The sequence below is a fragment of the Haliaeetus albicilla genome, chromosome 19, assembly GCF_947461875.1.
Source record: "Haliaeetus albicilla chromosome 19, bHalAlb1.1, whole genome shotgun sequence".
NCBI lineage: Eukaryota > Metazoa > Chordata > Aves > Accipitriformes > Accipitridae > Haliaeetus > Haliaeetus albicilla.
In genome coordinates, this window is record NC_091501.1 from 21,022,799 (window position 1) to 21,041,144 (window position 18,346).

General features: G+C 48.4%; 1 protein-coding gene across 1 annotated transcript; it reads right to left on the reverse strand.

Annotated features, from left to right (window-relative positions):
- Positions 1 to 393: 393 nt before the first annotated feature.
- LOC104323029 (C-type lectin domain family 4 member E) lies at positions 394 to 12,060 on the reverse strand. The gene is made up of 6 exons (XM_009926477.2): positions 9,370 to 12,060; positions 5,717 to 5,833; positions 2,839 to 2,931; positions 2,069 to 2,220; positions 1,725 to 1,846; positions 394 to 1,003 (listed from the first exon to the last, which is right to left on the reverse strand). Exons 1-6 carry the CDS (start codon positions 9,434 to 9,436, stop codon positions 859 to 861), a joined length of 696 nt encoding a protein of 231 aa, XP_009924779.1. The 5' UTR covers positions 9,437 to 12,060; the 3' UTR covers positions 394 to 858.
- Between the last annotated feature and the right edge of the window lie 6,286 nt (positions 12,061 to 18,346).

Genomic DNA, 18,346 nt, shown 5'->3' on the forward strand with positions numbered 1-18,346 from the left:
GCCTACAGGAAAGCTGGAGAGGAGCTTTTTACAAGGGCATGTAGTGATAGGACAAGGGGTAATGGCTTTAAACTGAAAGAGGGTAGATTTAGGTTAGATATTAGGAAGAAATATTTTACTGTGAGGGTGGTAAGGCCCTGGAACAGGTTGTCCAGAAAAGTTGTGGCTGCCCCATCCCTGGAAGTGTTCAAGGCCGGGTTGGATGGGGCTTTGAGCAGCCTGGTCTAGTGGAAGGTGTCTCTGCCCATGGCAGGGGGGGTTGGTCTAGATGATCCTTAAGATCTCTTCCAACCCAAACCATTCTATGATTCTGTGATCCTATGATTCTATGATTCTACAAAACACAGCTTAGAGAGGGAAAAACAGAGAGAGCTACACACAGAGCACAGAGCCTTCTTCATTGGTCTAATATTGTATTTTCTCTTGTATAAGAATTCAGCTTTTGTTCAGCAAAACCAGTGCAACTAGAGGACATTCTTTTTGTGACTCAACAAAAAGCAGACACCTCTGCTCAAGTAGACAAAGAAGACTGCAGCTCTGAATATCTGTCTTCCATTCTTGTGTCTTCTTCCTGGAGAACTCAACCTCTTTTCAGCCAATGGCTGCTGGACCCAGTCAGAGAGAAGAGAACACAAGAGCCCAGGACCTCCTTGGATGACCCTGAGCCTTCATGTGTTCCCTGAGCCATTATGTGGACTGGGGATGCTGGACTTGGGGTACTATCACTTCTACTGACATCGTCCCACCCAGCACAGTGAAGATGCAGGCTTCAGGGTCCCCCCCCCTCCCAGCACAGCCCTGCACTGTTCCCAGATCACTGATCATCTCTCAGTTTTACTCAGGATGAGGGTATCTCCATCACATAGTTACTGCTGCAGCTTCACAAATTCGATATTGATTCTCGCATTTGACATCATTCCAGTTGTTTTGTGGTTTTGAATCCCTATGGATTACAACACACTTCTGATCATCCGTATTACTTGGTTCATTTGTCCGCCAGAACCTGAGATAGAGACAGACATGTTACTCCCCAGTGTACCCTGTAGAGTACTGCTGGAAAAGGCCACAGCAGGATGCAAGGCTTGGAGGGGAGAGAGAAAAATTCCAGATACTGGTTCATGGACAGAAGCAGTACCCTTCCTCCTACTCTGATATCCCACTGGCACCAATCTTATGTGGAAACCTGCCTTCTTCCTACAGCCAACACTACAGTCCTGGTGGGGGGAGCTGCTCACCATTGCTCACCCCATGCACTTCACACCCAGCAGAGGCATGTGTCTGCCTCCAGGGCAAGTTTGTCCTGCAGAAGAAGACACAGCAAGGACAGCCCTGGTGATCTCTCCCTGTGCCCCATCTCTTCCACAGCATCACAGCGCTGGCCATGCCCATGAACATATGTACACATAGGCATGGTGGGGGCACTAAGGAGGTCAGGCAAGGCTGGTCATCTCTGAAGGGTTCTTCCTGCTGGCGAGATGCAGCTTCTTCTGTGCCTGCAGCATTGATGGCCATGTCACAGGTAGTTAATTTATAACCAATAACCAGCATGGATAAGGCCATGTGAACATGGTGTCCTGCACAGCCCTCTCCTGCTCCATCATTGACCTCTCATCTTGGGTTGTGTCTCACCTACCTTTCATGCACCAACAGACACCCTCACATCTCCCCTACTTTCATGCACTACCAGGAGCCACACCAAACTCTCTCCCTCCGGGGATACTCACGCTGCTGTCGCAATAAATGGAGTATTGTCCACCCAGTGCCACTGGCCCACCTCCTGTGCACTCAGACCGATGTAGTAATTCTCTCCTCTAAAAGGTAGTTGAACCTCCTTAGAGAGGAAAGCCTGGAAGTCAGGGAGAGCACAATGTCCATGAGGTGCAGACTGAGCAGAGCAGGCGGCAGGAGTCCCCATGGGCTGGGGCTGGTGCCAGAGGGGAGCCAGCGCTGAAGGGACCCAGAAAGGACATCCCCCCTCCCCTGCAGGACACGGAGGGGCTCTCAGTCCCTGCCAGGGCCTGGCACCATGTCTCTGGCTGCTGTGCCCCTCTCTCAGCCCTGCACATACCTGCTCTTCTTCACTGTTGATCACCACCAGGTGGGAGCCCATCCCAGTGCAGTTCTGCTCACTCGCAATGCCGTGCATTGTATCATTTGAGAAAAAATAGCAGCTTTTTTGAAAGCGTTTCCAGTCCTTCGGGCAGCATGTCCAGCCTTGCTCTGTGCAGGGAGAGACCACAGAGATGAATGCTAATAACAAGAAAGATGGTGATTGCAAGGATCCCTGCTCTCCAGGGACAATGCTCATGTTCTACTTAGATCACATTTCCTGACAGAAAGTGCTTGAAAAAACAAGGATAGTACATATATTTCTTCCCATTGCTTTGGGGTATGACCAGTAAGCTTTGCGTACACAAATCCATGGTAATCCATGTAACATGATCTCAGGTCTTGACAAAGTTATTTTGGTGATCTGGTTTGACTTTTCCTTGTACAGTCTCCTTTAGGCCTTTAGCTCTAGGGAACAGGGAATATCACTTCTTTGCCTGACTAGAGCTGTACTTTTATTATTGCTCCATTGTTAACCTTCCCTGTGCTGCTGTATGCTGTCCCTTCTGTTTTGTCAGCGTTCGCAGCCACCCTGCCCTCCAGGACATCATTAACATGGCCCTCTCCTCCCCCTAAACTGTTAGCAGGAAATCCTTCTTCTCCCCACCTCTCTCCTCTGGAGCCTGCCTCTCCGGAGTTGGCTCCCGCTGCCACTTGCTGACAAAGCAGACCTCAGCATTCATTGTCCCCAACCCAAAGACCTCCTGCACCCCTGCCAGCACCACTGACCTTTGCCTTGAGGCAATGCCGAGATGCACTGCCACTCCATGAAATTCTGCTGCAGGGCTGTGGGCTGGCCACCGCTATGGGAGAAGGGAGCGACTGGAAAGGGAGAGGAAAAGCAGCAGGATTACCCCTTCCTCACACACCATCTCTGGGCTTCACTCCTGTTTCCCCAGTTCCCCACCAAGCACTGTCCCAGCATCACCTCTCCTCGGGCTGTCTCTTTCCATTTCACAAGTGGTAACTGCCATCCTCTCAGTGAAGGCAACAGGCATTTCTGCTCCCAGCGTCCCATAGCTGCCCCCAAGGATTCCCCCACCCACCAACTAGCAAGATCTAGCCAGGATGACCTGGCCAACAGTGCTAGAGAAGCCTGCGTCCCACCTGGGCAGTGTCTGGTGGCCATAGCCAGCCTGTGGTTTGTCAACAGAGTCTGTCCCAGGACCAAGCAGTTGACACCAGACCCCTTCAAGTGCTGTGAAGTTGAAGGTGGGGGGGGGTTAGTGGATCCCTGGTCCATGGCTCTGAGAAAACTGGCCCGAACAAGTGGTATGGCCGCCTTCCCAGCCAGAAGGAGACAATCTTCCGTGTCAGAGAGCAGAAGGACCATTGGAAGGACATCACACTGAGGACACACCAGACAGGATGGGGTCGATTCCACCCAACCACAGGCATTTACCATGTGGATACCTACAGCCAAGCTGCCTGTCTAAATCTCTTTACAATCGATGGCACAGTTTGGCTCTTCCTAAGCTACAAATCAACAGTAGTTTGGATGAGTAACACATCAGATGGGCCTGTTTCATCAGCAACAAAGACAGTCCAGGTGAAGGTAATCACATACAGCTAGAGCTGCTGAAACCAGGGTGGGAGGTAAACTCCTAGGACTTACTAGCCAGTTTATGGGGAATAATACAGTGTTAGTGACAGCAGGCTACATCTACAACCCAAAGGACTCATGACTAGCTCAAACACTCAGGGATATTGATTGGAAGCCAATCAGGGTGTGCTAAGTAATACAGATTTCTAATTTTATCAACCATTTCATTTAGAAATATTGTTACTAGTGAGGAGGGCAGAGTGATCATAGCGGCCTCTATGCCTGATTAGCGAATTCCTGTAATGGAAGAAGGCTCAGAGGAGATGGGCAAGGGCAATGCGTGACTGACCACAGCTGTTGCAAAGAAAGGTGACCTTATCTCAACACAAATGGGACCAGATGATGGACTTTGTTCTAGTTCAGCTGAGTAAAGCAACCAATTGTATCAGCTGAGTGAATTGACCAGCTGTGTTCATCCCTCTAAAGGTCAAAAAGAGGGCAATGTCTTCCTCAGTTAGCCAGACCAGCATGGGGTGAGTATGTAAGTGGCTTAGCACAAAATAGTGTAAAAAACTGAATGACTAACAAAAACATTTCTGAAGAAAGCAATGGGCCTGAGCTGGTTTTAACCTACATATTCCTTCTTGGTCACAGGGGACACCCAGTGTCTTGATGTTGAGCATATTGCAGAGACTGGTAATGAGAATCACATTTGTATTGTGACTCAACTATGCATTGCAATTGCTACCTCTGTTAAGTGCAGTTTGTACTTATGTTTTCATTTAAATACATTACTGTATCACTCTGCTAAATCAAAATCCTATATAACATCAATTAACTTGGATAAATAAATTTGCCATTAAAGATTAAATCTTGCATGTGTGGAATATCTAAAAATACTGACCAGGCAATATCAGACTCTAACAGCCCACCCTAAACCTCCCCAGCCATTTAACAGAGTACTGTCAAAAGTTACACATTTGGGAACAAAGCAATACAAACTTCTGGGACTCGGGAACTAATGACAGCAAAAGGAAGGGCAGCAATTTATCCTGACAACATGCCTCTTCCAGAATCCATCATCTTTATTGACAATTTGTGCAAACATGCCATGAATTATCTTTAGCAGAGAATGAGAATGAAACAGTGATTGCAATGTCCACAAACTGCATGTGCAAGAATAACTTTTTATGAATTATTCTAGTATACTGCAATTAACACTAAAAAGGTGTGAGAGCTTGCACCAGTTAATCCTGGAGATGCCAGAACTGTGAAAAGTCATTTTTTCCACTAGGACACTTAGTGTGTCCAAGCAACTTAGAGAGCTCAAGTGCAGATCTAGCTGTCTGTATAGACACTTGTGCTCCCATCTCCAGGTTTTTCCCCCCTCTGCTGAATGTAATTAAGTTCTTTTTGTGTGGTATGAAGGTAGAAAATTGTTCCACAGTTCCGAAGAGGCTGTGCAAGATGGGGATGTGCAATCTGGGAACACGGAAAAGGCCTCAGGGTAAACAGTGGAAGATTTGTGGGATGTATGCAGATATATACAAAGTCAGGGCAGAAAAGCCCGAGACCCTACAGAAAGCCTAAACAACCCTGAAATTCTGAAGATAGCCATGCTTCAAGTAGGGCATCAGACTAGAGACGTCCTGAAGCCCCTTCCTACCTAACTCTTTCCGTCATTCTAAGAAAGAGGATGGGTATAACAGAACCACCTGGCATAATGCTGTGGTAGTCCTAGCTCCCACATACCAGTTGGCCAAAACATCTGGTTTGGCTGGCCTGCAAGAGAGAAGTTTGTGTCATGCCACAACAGTACCCTTAAATCCCCAGTGTTTAAGTGATCAGGAAAAATTTTGCTCCTAAACATACCTTTCAAATATTCAACATTTGGGTTTTCTGAGCCCAAATGTTGGTCCTAGCATCCTTTCCCATAACAAAACTGTTCCTGAGTAAAAGCTCCCTCCTGGTTGCAAGATATTGCCCTCTGCACTCTGATTTCTCCGCTTTCCTCCAAGCGCTTCCCCCAGACCTCTCTCCTGTAACCAGGCTGCACATACTCACCAAGGAGAGCAGTAACAAGGGCAATGCACACCAAGAGGAGCAGCAGTGAGATCAGCCACGGGAGCCATAGAGGGTATTTCTGGGGATGGTGCTGACGCTTCTTCTTCTCAGGAGGTACTAAAAGTGAAGAAACATACCAAACATAACACCAGTCAACTATGCTTCAGTTAGTCCACGTATCAAGGATGTAGAACTCAAGGGAGAGCTGCTCCAAAAAAATGCAATTTCAGCTCTGATGTGGCAGTTCCGCAGTTCGGGAGAGGGGCAGGCTGGGACAGAGCAGGGGACCTCTGTGGTTTCTGGAGAAGATCAGGTTCAGCCACAGGGTTCACAGCCCCAGCCCAGCTGGTGAGCCAGCAATGCTAATTGCTGGTATTTGGGGGTGGCCTTCACATGGCCTCAAAATCTGCAGTGAAACCATGTCTTTCTAGACTGAGCCCAAAGCTGCCAAATGCAAGTTGTTCTACCCATGATACCTGAGACATTCTTATGAAGATTTCATGTTAACTTCTCCCCAGAAAACTTTTTATGCCTGCTTCAGTTCCTTCTTAGCTTTTTGGACTTTCTGTGGAGAAGGTTGGTGTAAGCTGAATGAGGATAGGAGACAAAAAAACATGCAAAGCTATGATGGCACAGAATCATCAGAAGATTAAAAAAAAAAAAAAATCCCTTCCATCTCTGCTTTCCAAGCCAAGGTTTAGAGATTTGCTGTAGTAAAACTAGGTTGTGCTAGGCTGGATGCCTGGGAAGAACAGAGGGTTGTGTCCAGCAGCCTGAGTAAAGTATTCTACTCAGCTTCAGACTTGTTGGGGACTGACTTTTGTCTAGGGGGATACTGCCAGTACTGAGGAGGTTTGGGAGCAGGCAGGAGAATGGGTCACAGGGAAGGAGAAGCAAACACTTGTTAGGAGACACTTCTAGGTTGTAGCGGGTGCACAAGCCAGGGCAAACAGGAGGGTAAAGAGACAGCAGCACTCATTGCAGGACAGGAGTAAAGAAGTTTCAGAAGAGACTGATATTAATTACAAGCTTTAGAGAGACCCCATTCATTGTTCAGCATGAACCTCCCAAGTCTGCCAGCAGCCACGTGTGCCTGCCAGCCCTGTCTAGTAAGCAAGATTTCCAGAAAACTGCTGTCTGGGGAAGCCCGCTGACTACTTCCCAAAGGCTTGGGTGAGGCTGTTACAGCAGGGCAAAAAGCGTCATCTTTCATTATCAGAAGAGAGAACATTCATAGACAGACAAGACCCAGATTTTCCTGGCCAAATCGTGTTTTTCTAGCCAGAGCTTTTTGTTTGTAGTGAAAACAAGGACCCAGACCATGATCTGGAGTCCAGCCACCTACTTCAGACAACAGATCTGACCAGTCCAAATGATTTTTTGATGTGCTGCATGTCCACAGATTGACTGTTCAACCTGTGCCCAGTCAGACCTGTGCATGCCACACTCACACCCATGTGGCACAGAGAGGACTACCAGTATGCATGCACCTCACCAACACAACTAAAGATCAGTAGATCTTGTGCATATTCAGTGGGTTAATCTCCCTGCAAAATGCTTCCTACAGTTAGTCTGCATGCTTGCAACGTGTCCAGCATGATCACAACACAACTGACTTGATGAGCATATGCTGGTTATTCAGCATGTAAATCCAACATCTCCTAGGCACATGCAACAAGTGTGGTGCAGCACAGATGCCTATGTTTCCACCTGGGAAATCCGGGCTGGAAATGCAGGAACCTAACTGCATTGTGGTGTGAAACCCACCGCAGTAGTCTCTGCCATCTCCTGCCACAGGTTATATGTTGTTTGATTAGCTGCTGTCTTGTCCTCTCTATCTTCCAATGACTGCCAACTTTGGTATCTCTAGAACCCAACTGGAAGAGGCTACAAAATGGGAAAACCCAGGTGTGCTTGGCCACTGCCAACATGGAGTCTGCATGGCTAGAGTAACCACTCAGAAGGACAACAGAGCAGCAAGACTCCCTCAACCTTTCAATAATTTTCAATCATAACTCTCATCCTATGAGCATACCATGAGGCTGTGAGAGACATTAGCACTGTGTGCAATGGTTCTACTGGACACTTCTCTGAATTCAAAGTCTAAGCTACAACCAGTGTGTGATCACTTGGACAGGCGCACCCAAAGGCAGACCCTGAGCACACACCCAAACCTATAGCATGAGCCTGGCATCAGCAGCTCAAGCAAATGTGGCTGGATCAGGTGTCTTTGGAATAGGTCATTGGGAACACAATGGGGAACTTCCACCACCCCCACCTCACCATGATGGAAATGCTAGCTGTAACCAGAACCAGCTAATCTTGGTGCATCAAAACCAGTGAGCTTTCAAGTCAGTCAGGAGTATGTACACTCTTTATTTCCATGGCTCATGCCTCAGAGCAAGCAAGGAATAACCTGGAGCTGATGCCTGCTCTATTTGGGATTGTAAAACTGAGGTAAAGCTGTAAATAGGCAAGTTAATATCCTTAGCAGCAATAATAATTCATTTATTTATTCATTCATTCATTTACGCACACATACTTTCACGCCTCTGGAACCTGCTGTTGTGTAGGGTCCTGTATCTAAGGGTGGAAGCAATGAGCCATACACGGAACATCTCTATGTGTTCCTACTTGTGGCATAATGACTACAGAATACTTACTGATCAGAACACGCCTTAAATTTGCACAAAGCCTAGTAAAGGCACCATTTTATAACTGTGATTTTTAATAGCAATAAAAATTTGTTTGGTGTGTTAATTATTTTTCAGCAGTGGTAGACATCAATCACAGAATTGGATCTTCCTCCAGATCTTAGATAATTCTTTCTCTGTGTGTTTTAGGGTGTTTTGTTCAAGCCCATTCTTCCTTTTAACTTTTGGGTCTCTCTTCTCCAAGGACCATTTCTCAATCAACCAAAGACAAAGGGGCTGTAAGTTTCTGCAGCCGGTGCCACCTCTCACAAAGCTGCAGAGGGCACCTGACTGCTCTGCTGTAAGGAGGAATGCTGGTTCTCTACTCCTGCTCTCTCCATAAGCAGGTATCTGTAGCCTCACTCTCTCAGAGGCAAGAGCAGTAGCAGCCAGGGCTTGGGCTTTTTGCTGCCATTTGCTGCCCTGGGAGCCCCTCCACCTTTGTGACAGATCAGATTGTTTGTAATAAACCATAGTGTCTATTGTTGTTATTCTGTATCTGTCCAAAAATGACTGTCTCATCCAAGACTACATAACATGTAAGGAGGCAGCTACTACCTGCATTGTACCAGGGCTAAGCACTATTACTGTACAGCACCCGTCCTGGACCCTCTACCATTCGCCACTGATGGTGTGGCAACCAAAGGACTAAGGGATCTCAAATACGTTCCTCACTGAATGCTCACTTGAAACCTACAGTTTGTGCTCCCAGTAGTCATCCTTGTTCATGTTGAAACTCCAGCCACCTAAAGATTCCCACCTATCCTCTTGTTGATGTTCCTTGACCCTCTTCAAAACTCTTCCAGTCTTCTGCTCATGTAGTGGTAGACAACTCCTTTTTCTCACCAATTTGTCAAGACCAGGTAGGAACCAGCCACAGAAGGAAAAGTCTCTCTTCCCTGTTCTTCAGCCCCTCTCCCTCCAGGTCCCCTTCCCCTGAACAACCCATCCATTCCTTACCTTTGACCACTGCAGCCGGTGATGCATTCTTGAACTTCACCTCAGCATAGGTGATTTCTGATGCCATTTATCATAGGGTGATCACTGACCCTTGTCCTTAGTTTTGCCACATAAAAGGTGGGGCTTTGAGGTCCCTGGTTCCAGAAGGAGACAACAATAATATTACCGAGACTTTCCCATCTGCTCTTTCACCCTCTGTCTGTCACAGAAGGCTGTGCTGAACGCTGGAAACACTGGTGATAAACTGAGGGTTCCTGGGAGCTCAGAAATGCTCTGAACAGATCTTTGGGTTCTTAGCCCAGGAAATCAGTCCCAGCACTATGGAAACTTCTGAGAAAAGAAAAATGAGAACCAAACAACTGAAAAGGAAGTTGCACTCCTCCTTCCCCATATCAGACTCTCAGCTGATATGTTTCCTTTGTAAGATCTCTTGTTTGGTGGGGGGTTTTTTTACACTTTATTTTTAACTCGCTCTTCTTCCCTTATCTTCATGCCTTTCTTTGTCTGTTAGTAATTCTACCATTGCTCTTAGGTTTGCAGCTATCATGGGTTTTATCCCAGTTTAACCTGCAGCACAGCCCAATACAAAATGCATTCTGCCCTCATTTGTCTCTTGTGGTTAATCTGCATGTGCTACATCAAATATTGCATGCTATGTCTCATCCTGGGAAGTCAGCCCCAGATGGCAGCTAGCACTAGAACAACTTTCAAATGAGGAACTGTTCCTGTAGAAGTTAGACTGGGGAGTTGCAGCCTTAGGCAAAGGAATAGAAATAATCAGAATTTTGATATATCCAAGGAAAAACAGAGAAGGATGAGGCCAGAGTCAGGGAAGAGAACAAGCAAAGTGGAATAAAAAAACAATTGTGTTGATGGTTTGAGAGGTTATTGGGAAGAGCACATACAGAGACCTTTCTATCACAATCTGATTTACAGCCTGTGGAAATTCAGAGCAGTGCTTGCTTCCAGGGAGTGAGGCTGAAAAGGGCTGGTTTATATTTTTTTTCTCCAACACTGTCGTTTATCTCCCTTTTCTGCTTTCTGGTAAGGGCCTCTGATATTACCTTGTGGAAAATGTCAGACTACTCTTTAGTCTGATTTCAGGCTGGGGCAGATGTTGAAAGGAGACAGTTAAGGGAAATGGCTGCTGAGATACCTGCTGGATCAGACAGACTTCTGAGAAGAAATGCCAATGAGTCAGGGTACCCTGGAGAAAAAGGGTGCATCCACAACTTCTCTGGGCAACCTGTTCCAGTGTCTTACCACCCTCATCATAAATAATTTCCTCCTTATATCTAATCTAGATCTAGCTTCTTTCAGTTAAAAACCTGTGCCCCTTGTCCTGTCACTACAGGTGCTGGTAAAACATCTCTCTCCATCTTTCTTATAAGCCCCCTCTAAGCATTGAAAAGCCACAATAAGGTCTCCAAAACAACCAGAAGAAAGAAGGAGAAGCTTTGCTTGGTTAGTTTGGCTAGCTGGAATTTCCTCAAGGCAGACCAGAATGAGACACTCGCAGGACATCCAGGGAGCTGGTACGGAGGGTACACAGGGCAGATAGGACAGTGCAAGGAAGAACATGTCAGACAACAGAGGAGAAAAATGTGGCAGAAGGTAAAGGGCAAGTGAGGGATGTAGTGGACATCTGAACACAGATTATGGAGAACTACCCCTAAACACAGTGGGGCATATGTAGCTGGATTTCTTTACCAAGGAGCCTCCTCACGTCTCATGTGCACTGAGCTGGCTTCACTTTTTGTATTGTGTGCAAAAAGGGTGACTTTTACACAAGAAGAAGAGTGGCTGCAGGACAGAAGCCTGGACCCTTGAGAAGATGCATGCTGCCTGCTTTTCTTTCCAACATCCTTCCAGCACTTTCCTTTGTCTTCAGGCTTGGCCCTCTCAGTAGAATTAAGCCTCCCTAAGTGTTTGCTGAAACCTAGTTATGCCCTCAAATTTCATGCTGAGATTTCAGTCAGAGTAATCCTCTGTGTGCTTCCCCCCTGTCCTTGGCCAACCAAGCCAGAACATACTCATGGTCTCATGGGGAAAAGGCTTACTTCCTGGCAGGGTTTCAAACTTTCCACTGTGAAGAAATAGGAAATACAATCGGCACACAGAGAAGGAAGTCACAGTGTAGCTTCATGAGCTTTTTGCCACTGAAACACCTCTCCAAACACAGCTGAGGCATTTCAAATACAAATTCATGATCTAGCTGCTGATTTTATTAGAATACACTAGATTGCGCTCAAACATCAGACGACAGCTCAATTCTTCCTTCTCAGCCATCAGAGTTGTTGCTTGCTGTCAAAATTCAACCCTGAATCATACTTCCATAGGATACAATGCTGGGCTTTTGTGCAACAACTGTGAGGTGATATTCCTGAGGGTAAAATTTGTGCTTTGAATTTCATATGCACTGACAGCATGTAAATGTGTGGGAGATGGGGAGAACTGAACCCAGCAGTTAGTTGTGGGGCTGAAAATAGAAAAAAAAAGATGACCTTGCTTTAAAAAAAACCCAGACTTGCACTATGTTTCCTTGCATTCCCACTGCTGTTTTTCAGTTCCTCCCTTCCCCCTCAACCTGTGTGCTGCCCACCCCATGCAGTACACCCTCATCATCCCACAATACCTGTGTTTCCCCACAGACATCTTTCATCTCAACCCCACTCAGCACTGCCAGGTACCTCCCATGCTCCTAACCCCCACATACCTCACAAGCCCCAGCTCCTTTCTAGGACTCATGTGTTTGCTCAGCACAACACTCCTGCTCTCCCTCCTTACTCGTGCTCTAGCTGCTGCCTTTAGGTGGTTGCTCTGCAAGCTGTGTGGGCACAGGCAGAGGGAAGGCAGTTTGCTGCATTCTGGAAAGCAAAGCAGAGAGCAAGAAAGGCAGAAATGGGGGAGAGGGGGGATTTCTCTAGCCAAATTGTATTCTCTTCATTGACTGTCATTCATGTGGTTTTGTTCAGTTTCTTGAATGGAGCACTGATAGCACAAGATCTTATTCAAGCACAGCCCACACCCAGTCCTTTCATAAAACTCTTTGCTCTGATCTTACCGGGACCCTAGCTGCCCGCTGATAGCACAGTCCTGCCATCACCTGCTCTTATGGCACCTCTAACTAGCACAGTCCTCCAGGTCACACAAATAAAGACAGCCTAAACCCAATCCTGGCTTTTTGTCCCTGCATCGGGGTGAGAAGAGCATCAGAAGTGAATGCATGCCACCCTCTTGGTCTTCCCTCTCCACACCATCTTGCTCCTCCCCTAGGGATTAAGGCCACGGAGGTAATAAAGGGAGAGCAGAGCCCTTGCAACCAAGGGAAGAGCATAAAAAGGCACTGAAGCACTGAGAATGAGGCCCCAAGGCCCAACATTGAGCAGTTCATAAGGGATGGCAGATACCTAATCAAAGGGATTCAGGCAGTGAGAGCTCCTAGAGAGCCCCTGAGGGATTTGGCTGGTTAGAGGGGATCTAGCAATAAGTAATCCCACTGTGTACCCAGCTTGCAAGGAACTGGTTAGGGCAGGGAGGGACAGGATGCTGCAGTTCTCACTGCAGGACCTGAGCTCCCCCAGCTCCAGTGGACAGTGTGGGAGCACTGCAGCCTGCTGGGACCTGAGAGAAAGGCACCCTGCGCCCTTCTGCGTGGCTGACCACACTGGCCAGAGCTGCAGGGAGATGGGAGCTCTTCTGGGAGGCTGATGACAGAAAGTGAACCAGGGTGCCATGCAGATACACTAGGAGACCTAGGAAGAAATGTGTTATATGGACTTGTGAAAGCTCAGAGAAAAGGACATTGGAGCATCCAGGCGTGAAGAGGAAACAGGGAAGGACTGAACCGGGAGTGAGAAAGGGAGGCAAGAGCAGAGAGTGGGATGGATAAAACAGAAGGTAGCACTGCAAAGCCACACTAATTTGTCAGGTAGCAGCACTGCACCACAGGCAGGCCTGAGTCAGCAGCAACACTTTGTGTCCTGAGCAAAACCACCTGGAGTGACACTCTAGCATTTTGACAGAGACCAGCAGCTCCCCAAAATGCTACGGTTACAGTACCAGGCAGAATGTGGTGGAAGGAAAGAAAAGTAGGAGAGATGAGGGAGAAAAGTTCCTCCCCAAAAGGGTTTGTACATTCCTCCCCTACCCACATCTCTGCCAAGTTTTAGCAAGAGCTGAGGGTTTCAAGCAGAACAAACCATGTCCAAAAGCGGAGCTGTGGGAGCTCAAACTCAGCTTTGGAAAGGGAAAGCTGCGTGCTCACCTGTGATGATAGGCTCCCAAAATCCCTCAGGTACAAGGGAAGGAATAAGAGAAGGAAGAATGGCATCCAGGGAACCTTCAAACAGACAAGAAGCCCCAACCCGACTCTTTACATATACCATTAACCCAGGATTGTTTCTTCAGAAGAGAAAAGATAAGTTTCATTTATTTCCCCTAATTAACAAATTATCCAACCAAAGCCAACAGAGGACACATTCAGATGCATTATCTCACAGCTTTGTTTTATGCCATTGCTGGGAACAGTGAACCCTCACTCCCTTCCTCTTTTGGATCTGAGCCGCAAGTCTCAAGGCCAGAAATTGTTGGAGATCAGATCCGGATGCTGCGGTTGCTTGTCAGAGCTGCACATCTGACTCCAAACCTGGGCCAGATCCAAGTCCTGGTCAGACGCAGTGGCCTGTTTCAGAGGCAGGGCTGTGAAGTTTAGCTTCTTAGAGCGGGCACATGGGATTTGCATGAACAAGCTGTGGCCACGTAACACCTCCCCACAGAAGCAATCCTTCACGCTTCACTGTCAGTTCTGCCCAAGGGTGGCACAGATCTCATCGGCCTTGAATTTGTTTTGGCTACATCTCTGCCCAGTGAGGCGAACACACCTCATCTCCCTCTTTTGAAGGGGGAGTGGAAAGAAAAGCACAAAAATGGAAAACAACCATGGTGACCAAGCAGGCATGGGGGGCTATCAGGTAAGGTCACCCAGACCCGTGCCGTAACCTCAGGGCCAGTCCTATCTGATCGCAACCCGTTTCCCTCCGCATCCCCACGTCCTCCCCACGGGGATGCACACGAGGGGAATGCAGCAGGGCGGTTTTGGGGAGGGCTGCGCCGGGTGGGCTGTCCCACCAGAGGGCACTGGAACAGCAGCACAAACCGCCCAGGGCCTCCGGAGCTCGCCTCAGCGCGGGCACGGCGTGGCTCCCTCACGCTGCTCCCCTCCTCAAGGGCAGGTTTATCAGGAAGATTGCAAGCGGCCTGCCCTGACCCTCACCCTGCCGAGAAGGCCCTGCGCGCCATTTGGAGCCTCCGCGCCCATCGCTCGCCAGCAGCGGGGCGAGGGACGGCACCTGCCTCCAGAGCAGCACGGCTGTCCTCCGCGTCCAGTCAGGATGGGACGAGGCGAAAGCCAACTGGAAACAACCGCGGAAAGCTGAGGTAAACCCAGGGAGCAGAGTCAGCTCCGCCGGACGCTCCCTGGCACCTCGTCACTGAAATACGCTGGGGAAGTTTTAATGCCGGGCAGCGAAGGCTCTAGCTTTGGGACTCAGCCGCAGGCAGGAGCCTTCTCACGACACGGACGTCAACGCGGTCGGATGGGGAAGGGCACTTTTTGTTTTTGAAGGGCACAGTCTCCAGGTGCCCGCGTCACCCACTTTCACCTACGCGCCAGGACACCGAAGTCAGCGTCAGCACAGTAAAGCGAAGGGCGGGCAAGCGGCCCTCCCGGGTGCCAGCCTCCAGCACGGAGCCGGCACTGACTCCGAGGGCGAAGGGCCCCCGCGGCTGGGACTGACGCAGAGGGCAAAGTGCTCCTTGGTGACTCACGCCAGCCTGCAGCACCGCGGCCACATCTCTTAGTCTCTGCCTCCAGTTCACAGTTATTTGCGTATTTAGCATTTTAAGACTGGGCAGAGCACAGCACGCCACGCTGGTCCTTGCACAGCCTCTGCCCTTCCTGAGCTGACCGTCAGACCTCAGCGTTCCCCACCACCTACCAACCCGCCATGTCAGACCTCTCACCCGACGCTGCTGCTGGCCCACAGCGGCACCCATCTCACCATAGCCTAGCACAAAAGTTGTGCTAGGAAACAGTTCAGGCTGGCAGTATCTCATTCAAACCTTGCTCAAAGCGGGGCTACTTCTGAAGCTAGACCAGGCTACCCAGGGCAGGTTGTCTGCTTACAGTAACCCTATTTTTGTCTGGAATACGTTGCTTAAGGACTTTTCCTGTTCTTCTACCCCAAAAGTATGCAGTGGTCATTTCCAAGCATGCTTCTACACTTACCCATGGTATTGACTTCAGCTTTAGGTATTAGCAACAGCAGCCCCTAACTCTGGGCCAAACATGCAGCCTATGCTGCCGTATCTATAGCCCCTGAGCACATATTCTCCAAAGAAAATGCTCTCCTACCCCTCTCCTCTTGGCACTGCTGCTCACCGGAATCCAGTTCTTTGTCCCTGCCAGCTAACCAAAGCAATGGTTTGCATAGCACTACTAACGTAGCATCGCCACACATCTTTGAACGGTTTGCTTAATGCCATAATCGGTGCTTATGGAGGAGTGCTTAGACTTCACTTCAGAAAAGTCCTGGAGGAGTTCAGTTCCTATGGGCCAAACTTTAAAGACAACAGATGTACATACGCATATGCATACAGGCAGACTGCAAGAAGAGATATGTGCCTGCCCTGGGACATCTCGACTCCAAGCCCTACACTATGCTGTCCACGCAGGGGGACACTGAAGCACAGAGGGCACTAGGATAGCAGAACATGGCTACATTTGGAAGCACCAGTTCCATTTATGCCAAACTGTCAAGAGAGATGAAGAAAAGAAAATAGAAGTCTTTAAACGGTTCTTCTGTAAACTTGACCAGGGGTCAGTATTAAGTCATTCGGGAAAGCTTTTGAGTGACAAGTTATGATACTGGTGGACATAAAGGCAAAGCTGCTATTGGACTGAGGGAAGCATTCAATAAAAGCCAATACAAACTCTGCTGTCACCCAAAGCTTTTCTAGTCTGTTTTAAACCAGATGCACCAAAGTTCTTGTTCTGGCATCTTATGGTTGCCTACCTCCTTTGTGCCTCCTGTGTGCTAAAGTCAAGACACCCTTTCCTTTCCCCTCTGTCTCAGATGCTCCCAGGGACACCTCCAGATGCTGCAGTTCTGCTTTGTGGCTTGTTCCATACCCAGGTCCAGCCTTTGCCCACATCCCTCCCAGGCCCAGCTCTCCCCTGACCAGCAGAGGTCACTGCAGGTAGCCAACCCAGCAGTCAGCACGCTCTTGCTGACAGATGCCAGCTGCGATTTCTTTTCAGGGAGCACTTCACCACTGCTAGCCAGGTCCCAGGTGATGTTTGCCTGCATCCTTCCCTCCCAACTGCTGGGGGCCCAGCCGGTCCCTGGAAATGGTGGCTGAGCTCAGGGATTGCCAGAGGCCCTGCAACAAGGGGATTCAGCAGCAGATGACAGCACATAGTCACGGGTGAGATGGAACTTGCAAGCCCTGGTCACAGGTGTCACCAACCCAGCCAGGCTTGCAGACCAGGCTAGGAGGGCAGGGGAGCGCCACACCTCTTTACATCCCTAAAACACAAGACTCAACACAAAGGCTGCAAGTTACAGGCAGCTCCCTCCTTCAGGGAATGTCTCTTCAGACGGCTTCAAGGATTAATAAGCTGGTCGCCTAAGCAAGCCAGCAGCCTCTGCCCCAACATGCAGGAGTTGCCATCCTACAATGCCTGGGAAAGAAAAGGGAAAGCAGGCCATTGCAAGTTACCTGGCTGGCCTGCCCCAAACACAAGCAATGCAAGAAACTCACCACAGGCTCCCAGCAGCGACAACTGGCAAAACAGGGCTCGGGTAGGGAGCCACTACATGCACCAGCTGGTGCTGACTGATGCTCATGGCAGCGTCAAGGAATGTCTGTAAGAACCCCAACTCTGGATGAGGACGCACAGCTATAGCTAATGGCATCTGGCAAAATTAAGCTATCAAACTAGAAGGGCACTACATCCTGCAATGTGCTTTTCCTGACTATTAGCATGGACAAAGCTATTAACTTGGAAAAGAGACCTAAAATGGTCTCTAGACTGAGAATCTATTGTTCACATAATGTAATGAGCACTCAATGGATTGCTTAGACCTTGAGGCATTACAACGTTTGTTAACTACAGAGCACTGGGGCCTATGTTTTATATGCATTAAGAGCCCAGTTGTGCTCCCTCCTAGAGCTTTGTAGGTTTATGCTGATTTAACAGGATGAGTTCAGGTTCAGATCCTGTTCTCTCATCACCAAAGCCCAGGAACACTTTGCAGTTTTTGGTTTCTTGCTTGGTTTTTGTTTGATTTCCTCCAATGGACATCTCTTCCTCTCCATTTCTTCAGGAGTCCACACACAGCACCAAGGCTTTGTTAAAGCTAGCAAGTTTGTGCCTGTAATCCATATGGTGTGGCTGTAGTAAGAATAGTTACTGCACGGCTGCAAGACAGGAGTTTTAAGTCACAACATAGAACAGAATTAATGGGGGAAGTGGGAGGAAATGCTCACATCCCACCTCAACTACAGCTCTTGCAAAAAAAATTACAACCAATAACCAGACAAAACTGGGATCTTCCCATTGACACTTGTTTCATGACTCTACGTGCCACAGTCTGTCTCCCATTTGGCATGAACTCTTCTCCCCCTTTGACCATTGTCCCCCTCAAACTGAGGGCAGCTCTTCCCAGCTGCCTAAGGAAACCAGTTGATCTATGATGTGGAATGCAATAAATGTTCAGGAGATATTGCTCAGTTTGATCTATTGATCCACATTAAAGGCCTGGCCTTAATCCTTTACCTAGAGAACACTACTATCTGCAGCATCAGAGACTGTAGGTCTCAAGCAGCCTGCATACTGGCTTCTGCTACATTAGAAGAAACCACTGGCAGCAGAAAGTGCAGGAAGAGGTGGGAGGATTCAGCCAGTCCAGTC